Here is a 17,542-nt window from a genome sequence, read left to right on the forward strand (position 1 = left end):
GTGGGGGTGGGGGTGGGGTTGATGGGAGTGAGTGGAGGGTTGATACAGTCTTATTCATCCTCTGGGTGCTGAGTGGAGAAGAAGACACCGGGGTGGGAGTGGAAACTGCAGGCTGGGGACAGGGCTTTGTGGTTGGTTGCCTGGGAGGAGACGGTGGCCTCCTTCCCTGGCTCAGTTCAAACTGAGGACCCAGGGACTTCTCTGATGGGCCACTGGATGAGACTCCATGCTCCCAGTGCAGGGGGCTTGGATTCCATCCCTGGTTGGGAAACTAAGATCCCACAAGCCCCAACTAGGCTCTCGTGCTGTAACTACTGAGGCCCATATGATCTAGAGACTGAGTGCCCCAACTAGAGAAGCCTGCGCGCAGCAACGAAGACCCAGTGCAGCCAAGATACATTTAAAACAAAATAAAACAAGCAAACAAAAGAAACCAAACACACAAACTAAGGGCCAGACAGAATCTCCCAGGAAACATGTCTGGCACACGTGCCGCTGTGGAGTCAGCTGTCATGGTCACCATGTGACCCGGACGTAAACCATTGATTTGCACAAACTCCAAGAGGCTCCATTTAGCAAAGAGATCTCGGTGAAATCAACGCGAACCATAGGATCCCAACTTAACGTAAAACGCAATACGTACATGGCAGGTGTGAGGTATGTCAGCCCAGGGAAGAGGCTGCAAGGATTTAGACCAAAACGCTAACAGTAATGAATTGCCTCTGCTTGAAGGGATCACAGGTGACTTTTTTCTTTTGTGTTTTCCTTTCATCCCCAAATTCCCTGCAATGATCATGTATTGCTTTCGTAATCATACAACACCCCCTCCCCGCTCCGCGAATGCTATTTTTAAAGCTACGTATAAAAATTTCAAGCATTATAAAATTTTTAATGTGTACAAAAGACATCTGGAAGATTGGGCAAGGGTGATGGATTCTGGGTGAGGCTACATTTTCTGAAGTGCACTTAAATTTTTTGGTTTTTGCATAATAAAACTGTTGCTTTTAACAAGGAATGGTGTTGCACGTTCTGTCTTTGGACTTACATGAGGTCAAGGGCTCACTTTCCCACCTGCCCCTGGAGGCTCCTCCCCTCCCCCTCTGCCCACCTCTCTGCCTCCTTCCTCCCCTCCCCCACCCCTCCTCACTCCCTTCTCCCCACGTCCACACTGGAGGGATGGGTGAGACAGGAGGGGCTCTGAGGACACTCTGGGCTGTGAGGGTGTTGCCCCTTTCCATGAGACCAGTCCACTTGGAGGACCCAGGGCTAGGCCTGCCCACCTGCCCTTGTGCAGTTACTCAGGACTCATCCCCGGCTCTTGGTGGTACTTGCTGCTTCCCTATGGTCTGAGGCTGTGTGTGCTCAGTCGCTAAGTCATATCAGACTCTTTTGCAGCCCTGTGAAGTGCAGCCGGCCAGGCTCCTCTGCCCGTGGGATTTCCCAGACAAGAATACTGGAATGGGTTGCCATTTCCTTCTCCAGAGGATTTTCTTGATCCAGGAATTGAACTCGCTTCTCCTGCATTACAGGCGGAATCTTTACCACTGAGCCATCGGGGTCCGAGGGAGAAAGTGACAAAGAAGCTCTAACTCAGACTTCCCTGATCTTTCTACTACTAGGCTTGACCTCTGGACTTCTAGGTTCATCTGCATTGTCCAATTTTAGCTAGCCTCCAGCTCAGTTGGCTTAGCTAGAATCCGTTACATCCTCATCTTCCACAACCCACTCCCCTCCCCTCACCTTCCATGATGTCTGAGGCCCCCGCCTGCCTTCCCCAAGGATCCCGTCACTGAAGCCACACCCGCCCCCCAGTGTCACCCCCTAGCAGTCTTACATCCACCACTCCCCCCCCCCCCCCCGCCCCTTCCCACTCTCGCTCCTTGGCTGGAAATTTCCACTCACCCACCAGGTGTTACAGTTGAGCCGGTTCTAAACTGAGCTCTCTTTCCCCCAACTGCCATAGTTGTGAATAAAATCTGCTGGGTTTTTTTTTAATACTTACTTATGTGGCTGCATTGGATCTTAGCAGCATCGTGTGGGATCTTTTCTGGCGGCACATGGGCTCCTGATGAGTAGTTGTGGCGCTCCAGCTTAGTTGCTCCTCGGCATGTGGGATCTTAGTTCCCCTACCAGGGATCAAACCCTGATCCCCTGCACCGCAAGGTGGATTCTTAACCACTGGATCACTAGGGAAGTCCCAGTGGCAGAACATCTTTAAAGCCGCGGCTTGGTGGCGGAGACGATGATGGCTGCGGGAGGCGGCGTGGAGGGGGCAGAGGCTTGGACCAGGGGTAGAAGCAGAGGTGGTGGGAGGAGACCCAGTAGGGATCTAGTTTTGAAGTCGGTCCGACACGATTCATGGAGGGATTGGATGTGAGGATGTGAGGGATTGGAAGAGAGGACAGTGAGGATGGATCTGAAGTTTCTGGTCTGCTTACCTTAGCGAGTGGAAGGGCCACTTTCTAGGGGAAAATCGCCAGGAAGAACAGGATTTGGCAGGAGGAGCATCAACAGTTCTGGCTCATCCAGGTGAAACTGTAGGGCGTTCAGGGGGCAGCTGGACACTGCAGCCTGCAGCACAATGGTGCTGTCAGAGCTGGGGCTTAAATTTGGGGCCTGGGTGAGCTCACCGATGAGACAGTATCGGTAGACACCCCGGAGGTCAGGGGAAAAGGGAAGAGCCAAGAAGGGGCCATGGTGGGTGGGGGGTGGGCTGAGGGGGTGAGACAAAACCAGAAGCTGTCCAGAGAGTATTCCTGGGGGTCCTGGCCAGCGTCCAGAGTGAGTGGTTAAGACAGATGCAAAGTGGACACAGGGGAGCCTGACCCCCAGTGGAGGAGCGGAAGCCAAGAGGCATGGAACGGCGTGGGGGACCCCTAGTCAGGAGAGTGGGGACAGGGCAAGGGCCAGGATGGCAGAAGGGAAGCACTCCAGAGGGAGGGGGTGGCTCTTACAGGACTCACCTGGGAAGATGGAGAGGTGGGCTGTGCCTCTGGTGGGAGACCAGATGGGGGGGGGGTGGCAAAGGCGTCTCCATGAAGTGAGAGTTAAGGTCATTACCTGAGAAGCCAGTGCGCATGACGTGCTCAGGGGGCTTGAGGCAAGAAGGGAGGGTGAGAAGAGCCTCAGAGCACGGAAACGTGAGTCTGCTCCCGAAGGATCATCGGACCTGGAGCTGCCCTCTCCCAGGCCCCTACTTGGTTCACAGGCTCCTGGGCAGCTGTGCTGGGGTCCTTGCTTCCAGCGAGGCTGGGCCATGTGGTTTTTTCCTGATTCCCAGAGGCCTGACTCTCTGCACTGCACAGCTTGTGGGGTCTTAGTTCCCCCACCAGGGATCGAACTCCAGCCCTCGGCAGTGAAAGCATGGACTCCTAACCTCTGGACCACCAGCGCATTTCCCAGCCCCCCTTATTCTGTGAGCCTTAGTGGACCTCTGTTTCCCGCCACCAAAACCTCCGACCCAGTGTCACCAACCCTAAGGGACCATTCCGGTCCAGGCTCTTATCCTGATGTCACAGCGCTTTTACCAAATGTATCAGATGAGCCGCTCTGAAACCCATTGCCCTGGAAGATTGGAGGAGGGAAACTTTTGAGGCCGAAGATGAGTGTTTTTCAGTTGGGGTGTCTTAAAGGATGTACTGAGACAGGGCTGAGAATAGAGTGAGATGAGTGAGGCATTTGCCTGGGACACAATATTTAAGGGTGGGAGCAGTAATCAAAGGAAATAAATACAATATTTAAACTTTATTAAAACAAACATATCCATGATGAACAAAAAAATTCAAAACTTTAAACAAAGGCCACTGTTTTTTTCCCCTCCAGCTGCGCTGGGTCTCTGCTCCTGCATACGGGCTTTCTCCAGGCGCCGCCAGCAGAACCACTGCCTAGCTGCGGTGCCCGAGCTTCTCGGTGAGGTGGCTCCTCTTGTCGCAGAGGGCGGGCTCTAGGGCATGAGGGCCTCAGTGGTTGTGGCACGGGGCTGGGATCTTCCCAGACCAGGGGTCGAACCCACGCCCGCTGCACTGGCAGGTGGATTCTCAACCTGTGGAGCACCAGGGAAGTCCCCGTTGTTTGTTTTGGTAACCCCTGGGAGGCTGTTGTGTCTCCAATTAAGTGAGTTTATCTGTTGATGTTGGTAACCTAACAGCTTAGGAAATGTGGGGCTTTGTGTATAGTCTTTTAAAAATTACTTTTTTCCCACTTGGGTCAAAACAGGGGAGGATATTTTCATAAATATACATGGGGTGTACATTTTTTCTTTTGGCTTTAGGCTTGGTTGGGGCACCACTTCCTCTAAAGCAAGGGAGAGGGAATTCCCCACTGGTCCAGGGGTTAAAACTTGGGATTTCACTGCCGAGGACCTGAGTTCGATCCTTGGTCGGGGAACTAAGCCACGCGCGGCCAAAAATAAATAAATAAAGAGACGGAGGAAGGTGAGCCCCAGAGGAAGGAAAAGAGGAATAATTTGGACCGCCCGCTCAGGCTGAGGCTTCTTCCCGCGTGACGTTCCCGCCTCGGCCAGCAGGCGTCGCTGTGGGGCTGCCTCACCGGGTCCGCGTGGCAGGGAAGGAGACAGTCTCTGCACTCGCGTTCCTGACACCCCATCACTCACCGCCAAGGGGAGCTGACCCACTTGCTCCGCTCGGTCGGCGACAAGGTTATTCCTCAGCACAGAGCACAAAACAAAATGCCAGTCACTGCTCCTGGACCCGGTAGCCTCCTGCCTTCAGCCTGCCACCCACCAGGACCCGGTGAGCCCTGCCAAGCATCATCGCCTCTGTTCAGACTTTTATCAGGCCCCTCCTCAAGCAACACCCCTCCCCCAACTACAGGGTAAATCACCAGTTGCCAATGTCCCCTCTTTGTGGGGTGGGCAGTGGAGAGAATCTTTCTCCAGAGCCGCGTTCCAGAAAAACTCCCATCTCCGAGGCCCCTTCACCACACTCCGGTCAAGAGAAGTGAAATGGGGAGGGGTTTTTCTTTCTAGAGACTACCCCCCACCTCCGACCACAGATACCCCTTTTCTTAGCCACAGCCACTGTGGGGACCACAGCCACGCGGTCCCCACCCCCACCCAGAGCCCTCTGGCTCTGGCTCAGTCTGAGCCCACCAGGGACCATGAGGCCCGGAACCTGGAAGTCTGGCAGTCTCTTCCAAGACTCGTCACTCATCTTAGCCAGCTCCTCGCCCACCCCCGCCGTCCTTCTCTTTGTTGCTTCCAATGACCTGGCGGTCACTTTGTCCTGAGCATTCCCACGTCCCCAGGACCATAGCATGCATCCTTGGTCTCCTCATACCTGCCTCGCAAGACAGGTCTCATGTTCACTCCTATTTTAAATTAGAGGTGACCCATGGCTCGGAAAGTCTGAGTGACTTGCCCAAGGTCATGCAGCGTAGGGAGACAGTCCCTGCAGAGCTGGGCGCTCTGTCCCTGGAATAGCCTTGCCCTCTCTCCATCCTCTCCACCCTGCACCCGCCTCCTGTATCGGTGAAGCGCCCAGCTCATTTTTGGCCCCAGGTACTGGTCTTGCTTTCTAAGAGTGGAGTTTATTTATTCCCTGGATTGCTATCCAGTACCTCTGCTGTGCCAGGTCCAGGCAGTGGAGGCTCAGCCTACATTCAAGGAGTTCACGGCCTGGAGAGATGAGACTTTCTTTGTATGTCAGCTGAATCTTCCCAGGCAGCCGGAGCCCTCCCCAGGGGCAGACGCTGCTTCCTGCTTCCCCTGCAGCCCACCCCGGGGGTGGTGACCTCCCGTCCGCTCTGCTCCTCAGGGAGTTGTGCTGCTGACTGTTGCCGCCATCAGGGGTGGGGGCTGGGCAGGCCTGGCCTGAGGCTGTGGAGTGGGAGACAGAAGGGGCTGGGAGCTGAGGGTTCAGGGTGGTCCTAGGGGGTAAGGCTTATAAGGGCAGACTTTCTCAAACGCCCACAGGCTACCCCACCCATGAACCTCAAGCGGCAAGCAGGGTATGGGACACCCAGCTCAGGTCTGGAAGGTCAAGGCCTCGCCCTTGGCTTGCTTGGCTCACTAAACTATCAGGACCTTCCTTTCCAAACATCTCTCCCTGGAGTCTTCCCTCACTTATCCTATCCGCACCAGGGAGATTTCCAGAACAAAAGGTGAAAAGTCTCCCGGACATTTTAAAACAAGCCCAGACTCCCTTTCTGCCCCACCCCACCCCCAAGAGCCCAGCTTCCAGTCTGCAGCTCTGTGATCCCGACTGAACCACCAGGGGGACCCGCACCACCATCCTGAGCCCCAGTCAGAGGGGCCCGTGACCAGCCAAGGCTGAGACACAGGTGAGGGGGGCCCTTGGTGGGGAGGTCAAGAAAAATGCCCCGGTCTTGAACTCAGGATGGGGAGACAGAGGCGAGGGGCAGATGGCAGGAAAAGACCAAAGGAGCGTGCACAGACACGGGAAGAACGAGTCTGTTTAATGACACGGCTGGGTCTGGTTACAAACACCAGAAACTACAAAAGGAGGACAGGCAGTTACACGGACGGCTGCACGAAGACGGGACGGGAGGAGGCGAGCATGGAAACCACAGCAGCGAAGCATCCTTGAAGACAACACGCACGACCCAGGGGCACACATGGGCGGGGGGAGTCCCCAGCAATGCCGACCTGGATGGATGGACAGGCCCGACCACCAGCCAGCAGCCAGGCGAGGCAGGGGAGGGAAGGCCCGTGGCCCTCACAGTGCCAGGACAAGACAGAGGCATCTGGTCCCATCACCACTGCCCTGCCTGGCAGATCAGCAGCCTGGATTCCCTCCCACTGTCTTAGCGGCAAAGGCAGATGGAACCCAGCATTCCAGGTTTCTTGACTACAGCCCTTCCCCTGCTGGCTGCAGTCACCCCGTTCAGAACTTCCGGCCCCCTCTGCCTGCCCCGGCCCATCTGGGGGCAAGTCAGGAAGCCACCTCCTTTTGTAGGGGGCAGAGGTAGGGCGCGCCAAAACCTTTCTGTCTTGAGAGCTGGGATGTGGGCAGCTGGTCAGAGAGAAGGGTCTGCGCTTTGCTGGCGAGCTGTGTTGCCTCCGCCCTGCCACGTGGCCCTCTCTGTGCATCTGTGGGACCCCCATCGTCTCTTCCAGAACACTCTGATCTCTGCCCAGAAGCTGCCAGGACCCCTCGGTGGGCAGAACCGAAGCCTCATACGTACCTCTGGGCCCCACTGTACACATTATAAGATATGTATGTGTATATATATATATATATTTATATAGAGATTGTATATAGAATATATCTGTATATGCAATAGACGTGTGCATGGTACTCTAGATAAGTGATGCAGAGACCAGACCGGCATGTGGCCAGGCAGATAGAAACAGGCCTCTTCGTTCCTCGAGTGACTCACAGACCTGTCCCTGATCCCCGCCGGTCTCTAACAGTGAGTAGAAAAGCTAAGAAGGGTGTGCCCGGCTCTTCAAAGAGGGAGGGTCCCCCATCCCCACAGGCCACCCGCTTTGGCGCCCTTGGAGTCGGCATCCGGGTAGCCGGTGTCACCTCCCGGTGGCTCCGGGGGGGACTGTGGCCCAGGCGGAGGCAGCCTCTTTCCAGGAAGATGAGTCAGGGATTCTTCCAGCTTCCTTGGCACCCAGAGATGGAGGGTCAGGAGGGTCTTCAGAACTCGGCCTTCTGCTCAAGGTGCTGCCAGGGACGGGGGAGAAGAAGAGGGTCCTATGGCCCCGAAGAGGGCAGCGTGGCTGGTGGGCTGTGGATGAGAGAGAAGGAGGTGACAGGTTACTAGGGCCTCGGCGTGGGGCCAGGGGACCTTTGCGGAGGGGCCAGGGGTCAGGGACTGGTGAGATAGACACTACCTTCCTGGAGACCCATGTGGGGCCCCTGAAAGGAGCCCACTGTACCCAGCTTCTAAGGCCCTCTTCTGCCAGGAACCTGCGGTATGACCTCCGCCAGCCCCCTGAGCCTCAGCTCTTTTCCTCTAATTCCTGAGTCCTGCCTGCAGCACCCACCTCCGTGAGAACTGAGTGATGGAACTGCCTGAAAGTGTTTCGCAAACTGCAAAGAACCATACAGATATGAGTGCTTGTCCTCAGTTGTAAGATGCAGACACTCCCAGGTTGGCCTGTGGTACCCCCTCGGGCCACCCATGGGTGTCCCCTTGGCACTCACCGCCCCCCACCCCCACTGCCACCTCCTGACTGCCCCCATCAAACCCACACACACACGCTCACACACCCACACACACCCTTAAGCAGAGACAGTTCAATAAACAGTGGCATCTGGCCCAATATTGCATCTCTGATAAGAGAGGCTAGATGGAGGCCTTCTAGAACTCTGCCCTGGAACTCCGTCCCGCCCTCTGAACCCGTTTGGACTCAGCAGTAGTTGGGCCTGCAGGCCCTGGGCCCAGGCAGACACTCTCTTGGGGGTTACATCTGTGCTCCAAGGAGACAAGAGTGTGGAAAGGGATGAGGGGATTCCCCCAGAAACGTGGGGTGCTGGGGCCCAGGGGGGTGCAGGGCCCCGGCCAGTCCCCACGGTGGCCAATCTCCACTGAGCCCACAGGAGCAGAAACGGGGGAGGCGGGAGATTTCGGCGGTTTCCTAATGTTTAGGGTTTGGCAAGATTTCAGTCCCAGGGGTCCGGCTGAGGCAAGAGAGGGGAGGCGACGGGGCTTCGTGTCGGGAAATGCTGTCCATGTGGCTCTGATTCACTCGCACCGGCCAGCTCTCTCTCCCCGGCCCTCCAGGCCCCTATAAAAAAGCCCTTTTCTCTAGAAGCAGGAAGTCTCCTCTCCTGGCTGTAAACAAGCTCCTCTTTGGCGGCAGAGCCTGCCTGGGGAGAGGCGTGGGAGGGCAAACCCCCTTCCTCCTTCTGACCCTCTCCTGGCCCCTCCGGCGCTTCCGGAAGCTCTGCAGGCCCTGCCAGCACCTCCTAGGCAGGTAAAAAGCCGCCTGCCGGCTTCCTGTCCATCCGCTCTGAGGTCTGGGGCCGGCCAGGGCCCAGCTGCAAACATCTGGAGTGGCCCCCTGGCTGTTGCCAGCAGTCCCCGAGGGCTCCGTTCCCTCGAGTGGTGCTGAGGCAGGGAAGGCAGCGGGAGAAGGTGGGGGCCAGGGTGGTCAGTGGCAGGAAGGCCGGGAGGCAGGGCCTCGCCAGGCTGCCCTCGGAAGACCCGAGCTGCGCGGGGACGCCTGTGAGCAGAGGTCCGGCCGGCCCCACGGGCCAGCTCCCAGCTTGGAGCCCCGGGGGGGGCAGGGGGAACGCCGCCTCTTCCCTGGGAAACTGCTGGGACTGTTTCTCTCCAACGCGTGTCCCGAGCCTCTGGCTGACCCCTGCTTCCCATTCCCTTCCCGCCCCCGCGCCTCTCCCCCCTCCCGCCTCCAGCCTGGCCTGGCCTCCGCCCCTCCATTGAGCTCCCAGAGCCCCAGCCCCAAGGGGGCCCAGGGAGGCTGGAGTGTTCCCAGCCGCCACGTCTGGGGGCCAGCCCTCCCCGCGTGCTCCAAGTCAGCTGGAGTCACCCGGAGGCCACTGGCCACCCTCTCAGAGCCCGTCCCCAGGGCCTCACCCCAGAACTGGGAACGTGGACTCCGGAGTCAGCCCGGAAGCAACCCTCCCCCACACCCACCCTGCTGGTGTGCGTGGGAGGGACACCCACGTTGGCCCCGAGTGGGCTCAGCACGTGCGTGCATCCCCGTGATTCTCCTGGCTCCGGCCTGCTTGGAGGCCAAGGCGGGAGGGAGCGCTGCTCAGCACGAGATGAAAAACAGCCCCATGTGATGGGTGCCCGGGGAAGAAGTGGCCAGAGCTGGCCTGGGCTGCCTCTGGGCCTGAAGAGCCAGCCTCCTGCCAGGAACCTTCCGAATCTCTCTGCCCGGGGCAGCCTCGGTCTTGGGGTGCTCTGCGTGCCCCTCCAAGTTCTAGGGGAGGGGAGGCTCTACCCAGGGAGAATCCGTCTGGGGCCCTTGGCATGAGTGGGCCTTTTCCTATCGTGCCTGTTCTTCTCTGTCCACCCCAGAGCCACCCTCCCTGGGAGTGTCCCTGCCCTGGAGGGTGGTCAGCCCCTGGGTGTCAGAAGACGTGGGAGGCCGTGGGACAGGGGAGGACAAGGCAGGGAGGCTGCCTCCTCACGTGGTGGCGTTGGGGACCTGCTGTACCCAGCCCACTTCCTTGTAGGCAGCGGTCACGTGGCTGTAGATGAGGCCGCGAAGCTTGGCCCAGGCTCTCTGCGTCTCGGGGGGAAAGTCGTTGGCAAATTCCTCAGCGATCACCTCCAGGATGACTCCAGAGAGGATCTGAGAACGAAGAGAAGGAAGTGGGGAGTGAACCCCGGGGTTCCCCCGCCCCCAGCAGCCCACAGAATCCTGTGGTTGGCTAAGGGCATCATTCAGGACACAGCACCTGGCAACTTTGGGAACCAGACACCCTCAGGACCCAGCCCCATCCTGCTGCCCCTCCCAGGGACAGCCACGCCGGGGGACGAGGCTGGGTGGCACCCCGGGCTGTTGCTGACCGTGGGGCTCGGAAGCCGAATGGGGTTTGGTGTTGGATGGCAGCACCCATCCAGGGACCCACCTTGAAGTACACGGGCTCCACCTTGTGCTTGAGGGCGTGGGCTTTGCCCACCAGGGAGAGCACAGAGGACACCTTCTCGGGGTCGTGCAGGTTCTCCACCACCGTGTTGAGGGCCCCCATGACCCGGCAGGCATGCTTCCGCAGCTGTGGGCTCCGCTCCATTTCCAGGGGCTCCTCCATGTGCTTGAACTGGCTGAAGTACTGCTTGGCCGACGGGAAGTTCACAAAGAACCTGCAGCAGGCAGCAGGCAGGCGCTGAGCAGGGGGCGGCCTCAGGCCCCACCCTGAAGTGTTCGGATGATGGGGGGGTGCAGGGAGGGCCCAGGAGGGGCAGCAGGATGGGGCTGGGTCCTGAGGGTGTCTGGTTCCCAAAGCTCCCACAGGTGGGAGAGGGTGATGGGGGAGAGGCAGGACCCACTCCCATGCCATCACGTGCAGCTGTCCCTCAAACACCGGCCCTTCCTCTGGCCGAGCTAGTGGACATGAAGCCCCTCCCTGGGTCCCAGCCTTTTCCAGCAGTCAGATCTGCATGTCCTCTCCCAGGTCTCTGCCTTCCTTGCTCCCTTGCCTCTTGCCTTCCTTGCTCCCTTGCCTCTTGCCTTCCTCCCAGACACCACACGCTTTTCAAGGCCTGCTCCAGTTGCAGGTCAGAGGGTAAGAGCCTGCCTTCTGGGAATCATGGGCTGGTGTTGATCTGGGGGGCAGTTAACTTTTCTGAGCCTCAGTTCCTCCTCCACGAAATGGGTATCACTGTTCCTTTCTTGAGAGTCCTTGTGGGATGTTGGGAGGAGGCAATGAGAGAGCTCCCCGGCACAGGGTGGATGCAGGGTGCTCAGTGAAGGCCTTTGTTATGATAAGGTCAGAGCTCTCTTCCTAAACAAAGGAGGGCCCCAACTATGACTTAACTCCTGTCACGGAAGGGAAGGGAAGAAATGAGACTCAGTCCTCCTCCCAATGCCGTCCCTTCCCTCTTCACTTCGTCCCTTCCCTGCCTCCCTCCTCAGCCTGCAGTAAACAGTCATTGGTTGATTTAATTAAAGATATCACTTGATGTCACCTGCCTGGTGTGGTTCTGTAAGTCCTTCCCATCTGTCCGTACATCTGACCTCTCCAGCCAGCCTGTGCACACCTTGGGGCAGACCCCAGGGTGATCTACCCCTTCCCTCTTGGGTTTATCTGCAATTGTCTAATTCCCCCCAGATATCACATTCACTATGCGCGAGTCCTGGGTTCGATCCCTGGGTGGGGAAGATCCCCTGGAGGAGGGCATGGCACCCCACTCCAGTATTCTTGCCTGGAGAATCCCCATGGACAGAGGAGCCTGGTGGGTTACAGTCCAGGGGGTGCAAAGAGTCAGACACGACTGAGCACACAGCACGTCACATTCACTGGGTCGCTCTCCCACTCAGAAACATTCCATTGCTCACCATTGTCCTACCGGACACAGTCAAAATTCCTTAAGATTCCAGGCTTGTTAGAAACTGCCCCACACCTGCTTCTCCAACACGGGGTCCATATTCTGCCCCTATGCACCAGCCTGACAGCTTCACTTAGCATCGGTAAAAGATTCCTCGGGTGAGCTGGCCTGCCCTTCTACACAATGGACCACCTCCCTCCTTCTTTCCGTGTGTCAGTCGGGCCTCTCCAGGAGTACACAGCCCGGGCCAGGGTGACTGTTTTCCTTCCAAGGCCATCAGTGGGTTCCCTGCCACCTTTCACGGCTTTTTCCCTTTCTACCCGTCTCAGTCCCACAGCCCCAGAGCAGAGCCCGGGTCTCACGCACCCTCTGACCCTTCACCCTGGCTCAGGGCCCTGCGGTTTGCAGGATGGTGATGACATTCGCGTTCCATCTCTCTCCCAGTAGGGACAGGGAGGTACGTGGCCAGACTCGATCAGAACTTATGTAACTCAACTGAAGCTTCAGAAAAAGGATGGACCGTCTTGGACCTGTTTTTTTTTCAGGTTGTTTTCACACCTTTGGAGTGTTCCCCTTTGTGATCAGAGAGAACTGGTAATTTGCTAAAATGACCCTTGGGGCAGGTCTCAGATCTGAGAGCTGGGATAGATGCAGGGAGAACAGCTGGCCCCCGCCACCCTTGCAGGCGACGAGACAGAGGCTGGCGGGGGAGTGACCGGGACACAGTCCACATGGAGAGCTGGGAGGGCCCCTCTCAGAGGCCAAGTGTGACCTTGGACAAATCACTTCACAGCCTTCTGTATGAAAAAGTGTGAGAGGAGTCCCTGCACCCCTGCTCGCCACTTCACAGATATACTGGTGAGGACAAATGAGGTGATGGGTCTGAAAATACATTGGAAAAAAGCATCATAGTGAAGGACAGCTATGAAAAACGCAATCTGGCTTTAAATGGGGAATCTCTGACTTTGGAGATCTTACACAGCAATAAGAATACTAATTTTTACTTGGCTGGTGAACAACAACATGCAGAGCATGTCCACTTGTCGGGTTTCCTTTAATGCCACCACCAGGTGGGTATTATGACGAGGAGGTAACAGGGACTATTTACTGAGCACTTACTATAGGATCTCATTAATCCTTGGGATACCATTCTGAGGTTGGCACTGTTTTTATCTCCATATCCTCAATGAGGAATTGCTGCCCAAGGCTGCCCAGCGGAGTGGGTAGCAGGACCAGGAAGGAGCCAGAGCAGCTCCCACATTGATGACTTCCCCAGTCCATCTCAGAGGCTGCTCTGCTGGGGATGGTGGCCTGGGACCCAGCGGGTCCGCTGCCCAACAACACCCAGCACCACGTTATGGCCCCAAGGAAGGACGGTCCTTCTGGGTCCCTCTTCTGAGCCGTGAGAGTCTAAGGGCCTGCACTCTGCCCCTTCATCCTGGGGTCTCTCCCGGGCCCCTGCATTAACTCCTGACCCTCTCAGTCCCGGCCTGCGCTGCTGCTGTGAGAAGCCTCAGCGGCCAGCCTTGGGGAGTTTCTCAGCTTTCAGAGGCATCTGGGCTTGCAAGAGAGCCTGAAATAGGCCTGTGTGCGTGAGGGGGAAGGCGGCAGTTACAACTGGGAGGGGAGCCTTCCTGGAGCATGGGTGCTCCCTCTTGGACTCTTCCTGCAGGGAAAGGAGGTGTTGGGTCTGGGCGGCCCCTCTGCTACCTTCCTTGTGGCTGCTGCCTCCTCAGGGGGTGAGACTGGCCCCAGGGCTACTGTCTCAGGCTCCACCTGGCCTGTGGATGGCCCGTGAAAACAGGAGGTGGTCAGGACAAAACTGGGGGGGTGCAGGATCTGGGGAGGGGCCTGATCTGAGAAGCTTATCAGTCTTGCCCCCTAACACTGCCCACCCTGGGGCAGACAGCAGGTGCAGGAGTGAAAGAAAAGGGAGGCTGGTGGGACGGGGGCTGGGGGACAGTCTGCTCCGCCAGCTTCTCTCCTAGGCAGGGCTGGGCTCTGGGCAACCAAGGTGGGGTCAGGTGAAGTGTAGCCGGGGGTTATCAGCAAGCCAGATCTAACTGCTATCTTGGTCTTCTTCTTGGGTTAATTGTGGGCCTGCACACTTGGTAAACACCTCCCCAGCCCAACCCAGTCCCCTCTGAGAAACCAGCTCCCCCCAGGGAACTAGAGGGGCACAGAGAGAGAAAGAAAACCTTGCCGAGAGCTCAGACCCTCCAGAAACACCTTGGGGTTCAGTTGCTTCCTTGGCAATTCCCTACCCCACTTTCCTGGGGAAGCTGGGTGGGATCCCAGGAGCGGAGTTGTGGACACAACTCCTGTGCTGAGCTTAGTCGCTCATTCGTGTCCGACTCTTTGCGACCCCATGGACTGCAGCCCGCCAGGCTCCTGTCCATGGGATTCTCAGGCAAGAACACCAGAGTGGGTGGCCATGCCCTCCTCTCATGTCCTTATTGGCAAATAGCAGGGTGTCGGGACAAAAAATAGCCATGGTCCTGTAAACCTCGCCTCATTTCCTCCTGGTGACCCGTGTGGGTATCCTCCGCATGCATCCTGAGACCTCCGTGCTAAAAGCCGCGCCCCCCCCCACCCCACCCCAGGATGCAGTCTGGCGCATCTGTGACTCTGCGACCCACCGTGTGGGTGCTCGATAGTGCAGAGATGCACCTCCCATGTCTGATGGCTTGGGAACCTGAAATCCCCTCTTGCCTTCCCCACCACCCCAGCTGTTTCTGAGCCTGGGAGCTGCCCAAATAGCTGTCTCTTCCTTGGGCGCCCTCCTGGAACTCCTCAAGAGTGCTGCTTGCTCTTTTTTTCCTCCAAAATCTGTTTCTAAGTTGGAATCAGGGCACATCATTATGGAGCTGGGTAGGTCCCAGGCTTGGGGGAGGCAGAAGGGAGAGAGTGTGGGAGAAAAAGAGGAGCCAGAGATGGGGCCAAGCTTGGGAGACAGGCATGCACTTCAACTGTCCTTTCCAATGGGAGGTTTCACCCCATCTTTAAACCAAAAGACTGCCCAGATCTGTCCTAGATTTGATAGCTTCCCTCTGCCAAGGACAGAGAGTTGGGGGTGAGTGAGGGTCTGGGGCCTCCCTGCCTGCACCCCCCAGGGACCAGCATGTGTGGGAAGAGAGCAGTGATCTGGAGCAGTAGTCAGGTACTAGCTTATGCACTCTGTGGGAATGGCATGCATGTGCACTGACTGGCGTGTAGGAGTGTGAATAACAGTGTCACTCTGTGTGTGCATCCCTTGGGAGCATGTGGTTCCTGAATGACCCCTGAGCCCAAGACCCACGACCTTTCCTCCCCAGACCTGGGGTTCAGGATGGGGTCCCCTTTCCTGAAGCTTCTCCCTTTCCCTCCATCAAACTCAGCAGGGACTGTATCCGCGGGGACTGTTCACTTCTCCACTCACCTGCACCTCACCTGGGAGCTCCCTGCTGGCCTGGCCCCAGGGGCAGGAAGGGACCAGCTGGGAAAGTGGGACCTCTGGGGTCCACTTCTTCTGACCTCTATTCTTTTGCCCTTTGCGCAGCCCTTCCAGGTCTCTGCATACGGGAAGGGGCTGAGCTGGAGAAAAGGGTTTGCTCCTCTTTGTCCTCTTTGGCTGATCCTCAGTTTTCTTGTCTCTAGAATGGGAAGCCCCCACGACCCCTATTGGAAAGGCCGTAAAACGTGTGTCCATAACAGCTGCGGGTGGCTGAGGTCGCGGCGAGGTAGGCAAGGCTGGCTGAACCAGGAGTTCTGAGGCCCGGGAGAGGAGGGGGATGGAGGTGCCTTCCTTCTGTGTCTGGTTCCTAGTTCCTGGTGAGCCCCTCGCCCAGAGCTAAGAAGGGCTCGGCCAGGGCTTCGCCCACCCCAAGCCACCCCAGGCTACCCGCAATCCCCCGACCGGCCCGGGCCCCAGTCGCAGCTGGGAAGGCGGCGCCCGAGCTCGGACCCGGGCCGAGCCCGCCTCTGCCCGGAGCCGCTGCCGCTGTCCCTCCCCCGGGCCCGGCCGGGCCGGGGCGACACCTACCTCACCAGGATGGCCACCCCCACGTCCTCGCAGTTGGCATAGAGCCGGGCCCACGTCGCCTGCACCGCCTTCCTCTCCGCCTCGGACAGCTCCTCGCTCCGCTCCCTGCGCTCAATCTCCATCTCGCCCGGCACTTTCTCCATGAGCAGCTCCAAGCCCAGCCCGGCTTCGCTCGGCGGCGGCGGGGCGCGGGGCGCGGGGCGCGGGGAGCCGGGGCCGGCTGCGTGCGCGGCGGGCGGCGAGTGGTAGAGCGCGCCGGAGGGAGGGAGCGTGTCTGTCTGTGCGCGCCGGGTGTGTGTGTGTGTGCGCGCGTGTGTAGGGTATATGTGCAGGGGGCGGGGGACCGCGAGCGGGGGGCGGGGATGTGGTCTGCTGGAAAAAATGTGAAAAAAAATAAATCCGCTCCAAACCCCCAAACCCGTGTCCGTGAACCAATTCCGGCAAGGTGAAGGATGGGCGGGGTGGGGGCGACGGGGCTGGCGCCTGCCCGCCCTCCAGACCGGAGTTTGATGGCCGGGCGGGGCTGGGGCGTAGGTGTGGCGGAGGTACTGGGGGTCCCGGGAGAAGGGGGCTGGCAGTCACCGGGCGCGGGGCCGCGCTGGCCGCACAGGAGTGCGCCGCGCTGGTGCGGGTCTGGGGGCGTGTGTGCACCCTTCCCGCCAAAGGGAACTGACTCTGAGTCAAACACTCCCGGGCATTTGCGGCGTGGCCGCGAGCCCGAGGGGGCGAAGGCGAGCCCCTCCGGCAGCGCCGCGGTGGGAGCTGAGCTCCGGCTCGACTCCCGCCTTCCCCAAGCCAGCCACGGGGCCCTGGCGCCACCCCCAGCGCTCCGGACCCCAGACTCCGAAGGGTTTGGGACTGGGGTCATCTCCCTGCTCCAACACCTTACAGGAAAACCCCGGTGCGGGGACAGGAGGGCGGCTGTGGAACTTGAGCAGCCAAGAGGTCAGAGCCCCTCTTTCCTTCCCGCCAGCACCCCTCCCCCTCGGTGCACGCACGTGGCCTCAGAAAGAAGGCCCTGGAGGCCCCGGGTGACTTACCAATGACACAGGCAGGCCAAAACCTGGGACTCCCCTAATGCTGGCCCTGGAGGAACAAAGTTTGAAGGAGAGGCAGCCGACTGGGCAAAAGGGCCCTGCGGTGGGGATGGCAGGATGTCAAGAAGTCCTGGGGAGGGCCAGGACACTGGAGCCATCTCAGCTGCCAGGGCCTGGGTTAGGGAGGGGTTCTGTGAGTGGAGAAGACAAGTCCTGGTGGGCTTCTCAGGGAGGCCCGGTTGGACCAGAGGTAGGGACCGGTACCTCTGAGAGCCACCCTTACGGCTGGGGTCCCACCTCTGACTCCCAGTTGAAGCCAGAGGCTGCAAGCACCTGAAAGCTGCGAGGGCACTTGTCGGGTGTGTCCAGTTCTCCCTAAGGCTTCCTGGTGACCCTGCCTGTCCAACTCTGTGTCTACTGCTCAAGTTTTGCAAGAGGCGTAGCTTGGCTCTTCAGCTTTGGTTGATGTGCTTCTTTAAAAAATCATGTTTCCAAGTCGAGTGCCCTGGCACAGCCCGAGGTCTGGGCC

At 58.6% G+C, this 17,542-nt stretch overlaps 1 protein-coding gene across 3 annotated transcripts; it reads right to left on the minus strand.

Moving 5' to 3' along the window:
- Positions 1-6,412: 6,412 nt before the first annotated feature.
- Positions 6,413-16,299, minus strand: CYGB (cytoglobin). 3 transcript variants are annotated; one of them, XM_025279563.3, is made up of 6 exons: positions 15,977-16,115; positions 15,374-15,587; positions 10,539-10,770; positions 10,095-10,258; positions 7,976-8,021; positions 6,413-7,716 (listed from the first exon to the last, which is right to left on the minus strand). In XM_025279563.3, exons 3-6 carry the CDS (start codon positions 10,716-10,718, stop codon positions 7,645-7,647), a joined length of 462 nt encoding a protein of 153 aa, XP_025135348.1. In that variant the 5' UTR covers positions 10,719-10,770; positions 15,374-15,587; positions 15,977-16,115; the 3' UTR covers positions 6,413-7,644. The 3 variants fall into 3 exon arrangements, with proteins under 3 accessions (XP_025135348.1, XP_006045375.1, XP_006045377.1); XM_006045313.4 differs by lacking the exon at positions 15,374-15,587 and having other exon boundaries at positions 15,977-16,299; XM_006045315.4 differs by lacking the exons at positions 7,976-8,021; positions 15,374-15,587 and having other exon boundaries at positions 15,977-16,293.
- Positions 16,300-17,542: the final 1,243 nt, after the last annotated feature.

The sequence above is a fragment of the Bubalus bubalis genome, chromosome 3 (genome assembly GCF_019923935.1).
Source record: "Bubalus bubalis isolate 160015118507 breed Murrah chromosome 3, NDDB_SH_1, whole genome shotgun sequence".
Taxonomy (NCBI): domain Eukaryota; kingdom Metazoa; phylum Chordata; class Mammalia; order Artiodactyla; family Bovidae; genus Bubalus; species Bubalus bubalis.

Bases quoted from the DNA above. Each gene is read 5' to 3' on its own strand.
- CYGB (XM_006045313.4), bottom strand. From the start codon at position 16,119: ATGGAGAAAGTGCCGGGCGAGATGGAGATTGAGCGCAGGGAGCGGAGC. The intron at 10,771-15,976 runs GTAGGTGTCGCC...TGCCTGCTGCAG, and splicing joins GGGGTGGCCATCCTGGTGAG to GTTCTTTGTGAACTTCCCGT. The intron at 7,717-7,975 runs GTGGGTGCTGCA...TCTCATCCACAG, and splicing joins ATCACTCAGTTCTCACGGAG to CCCACCAGCCACGCTGCCCT.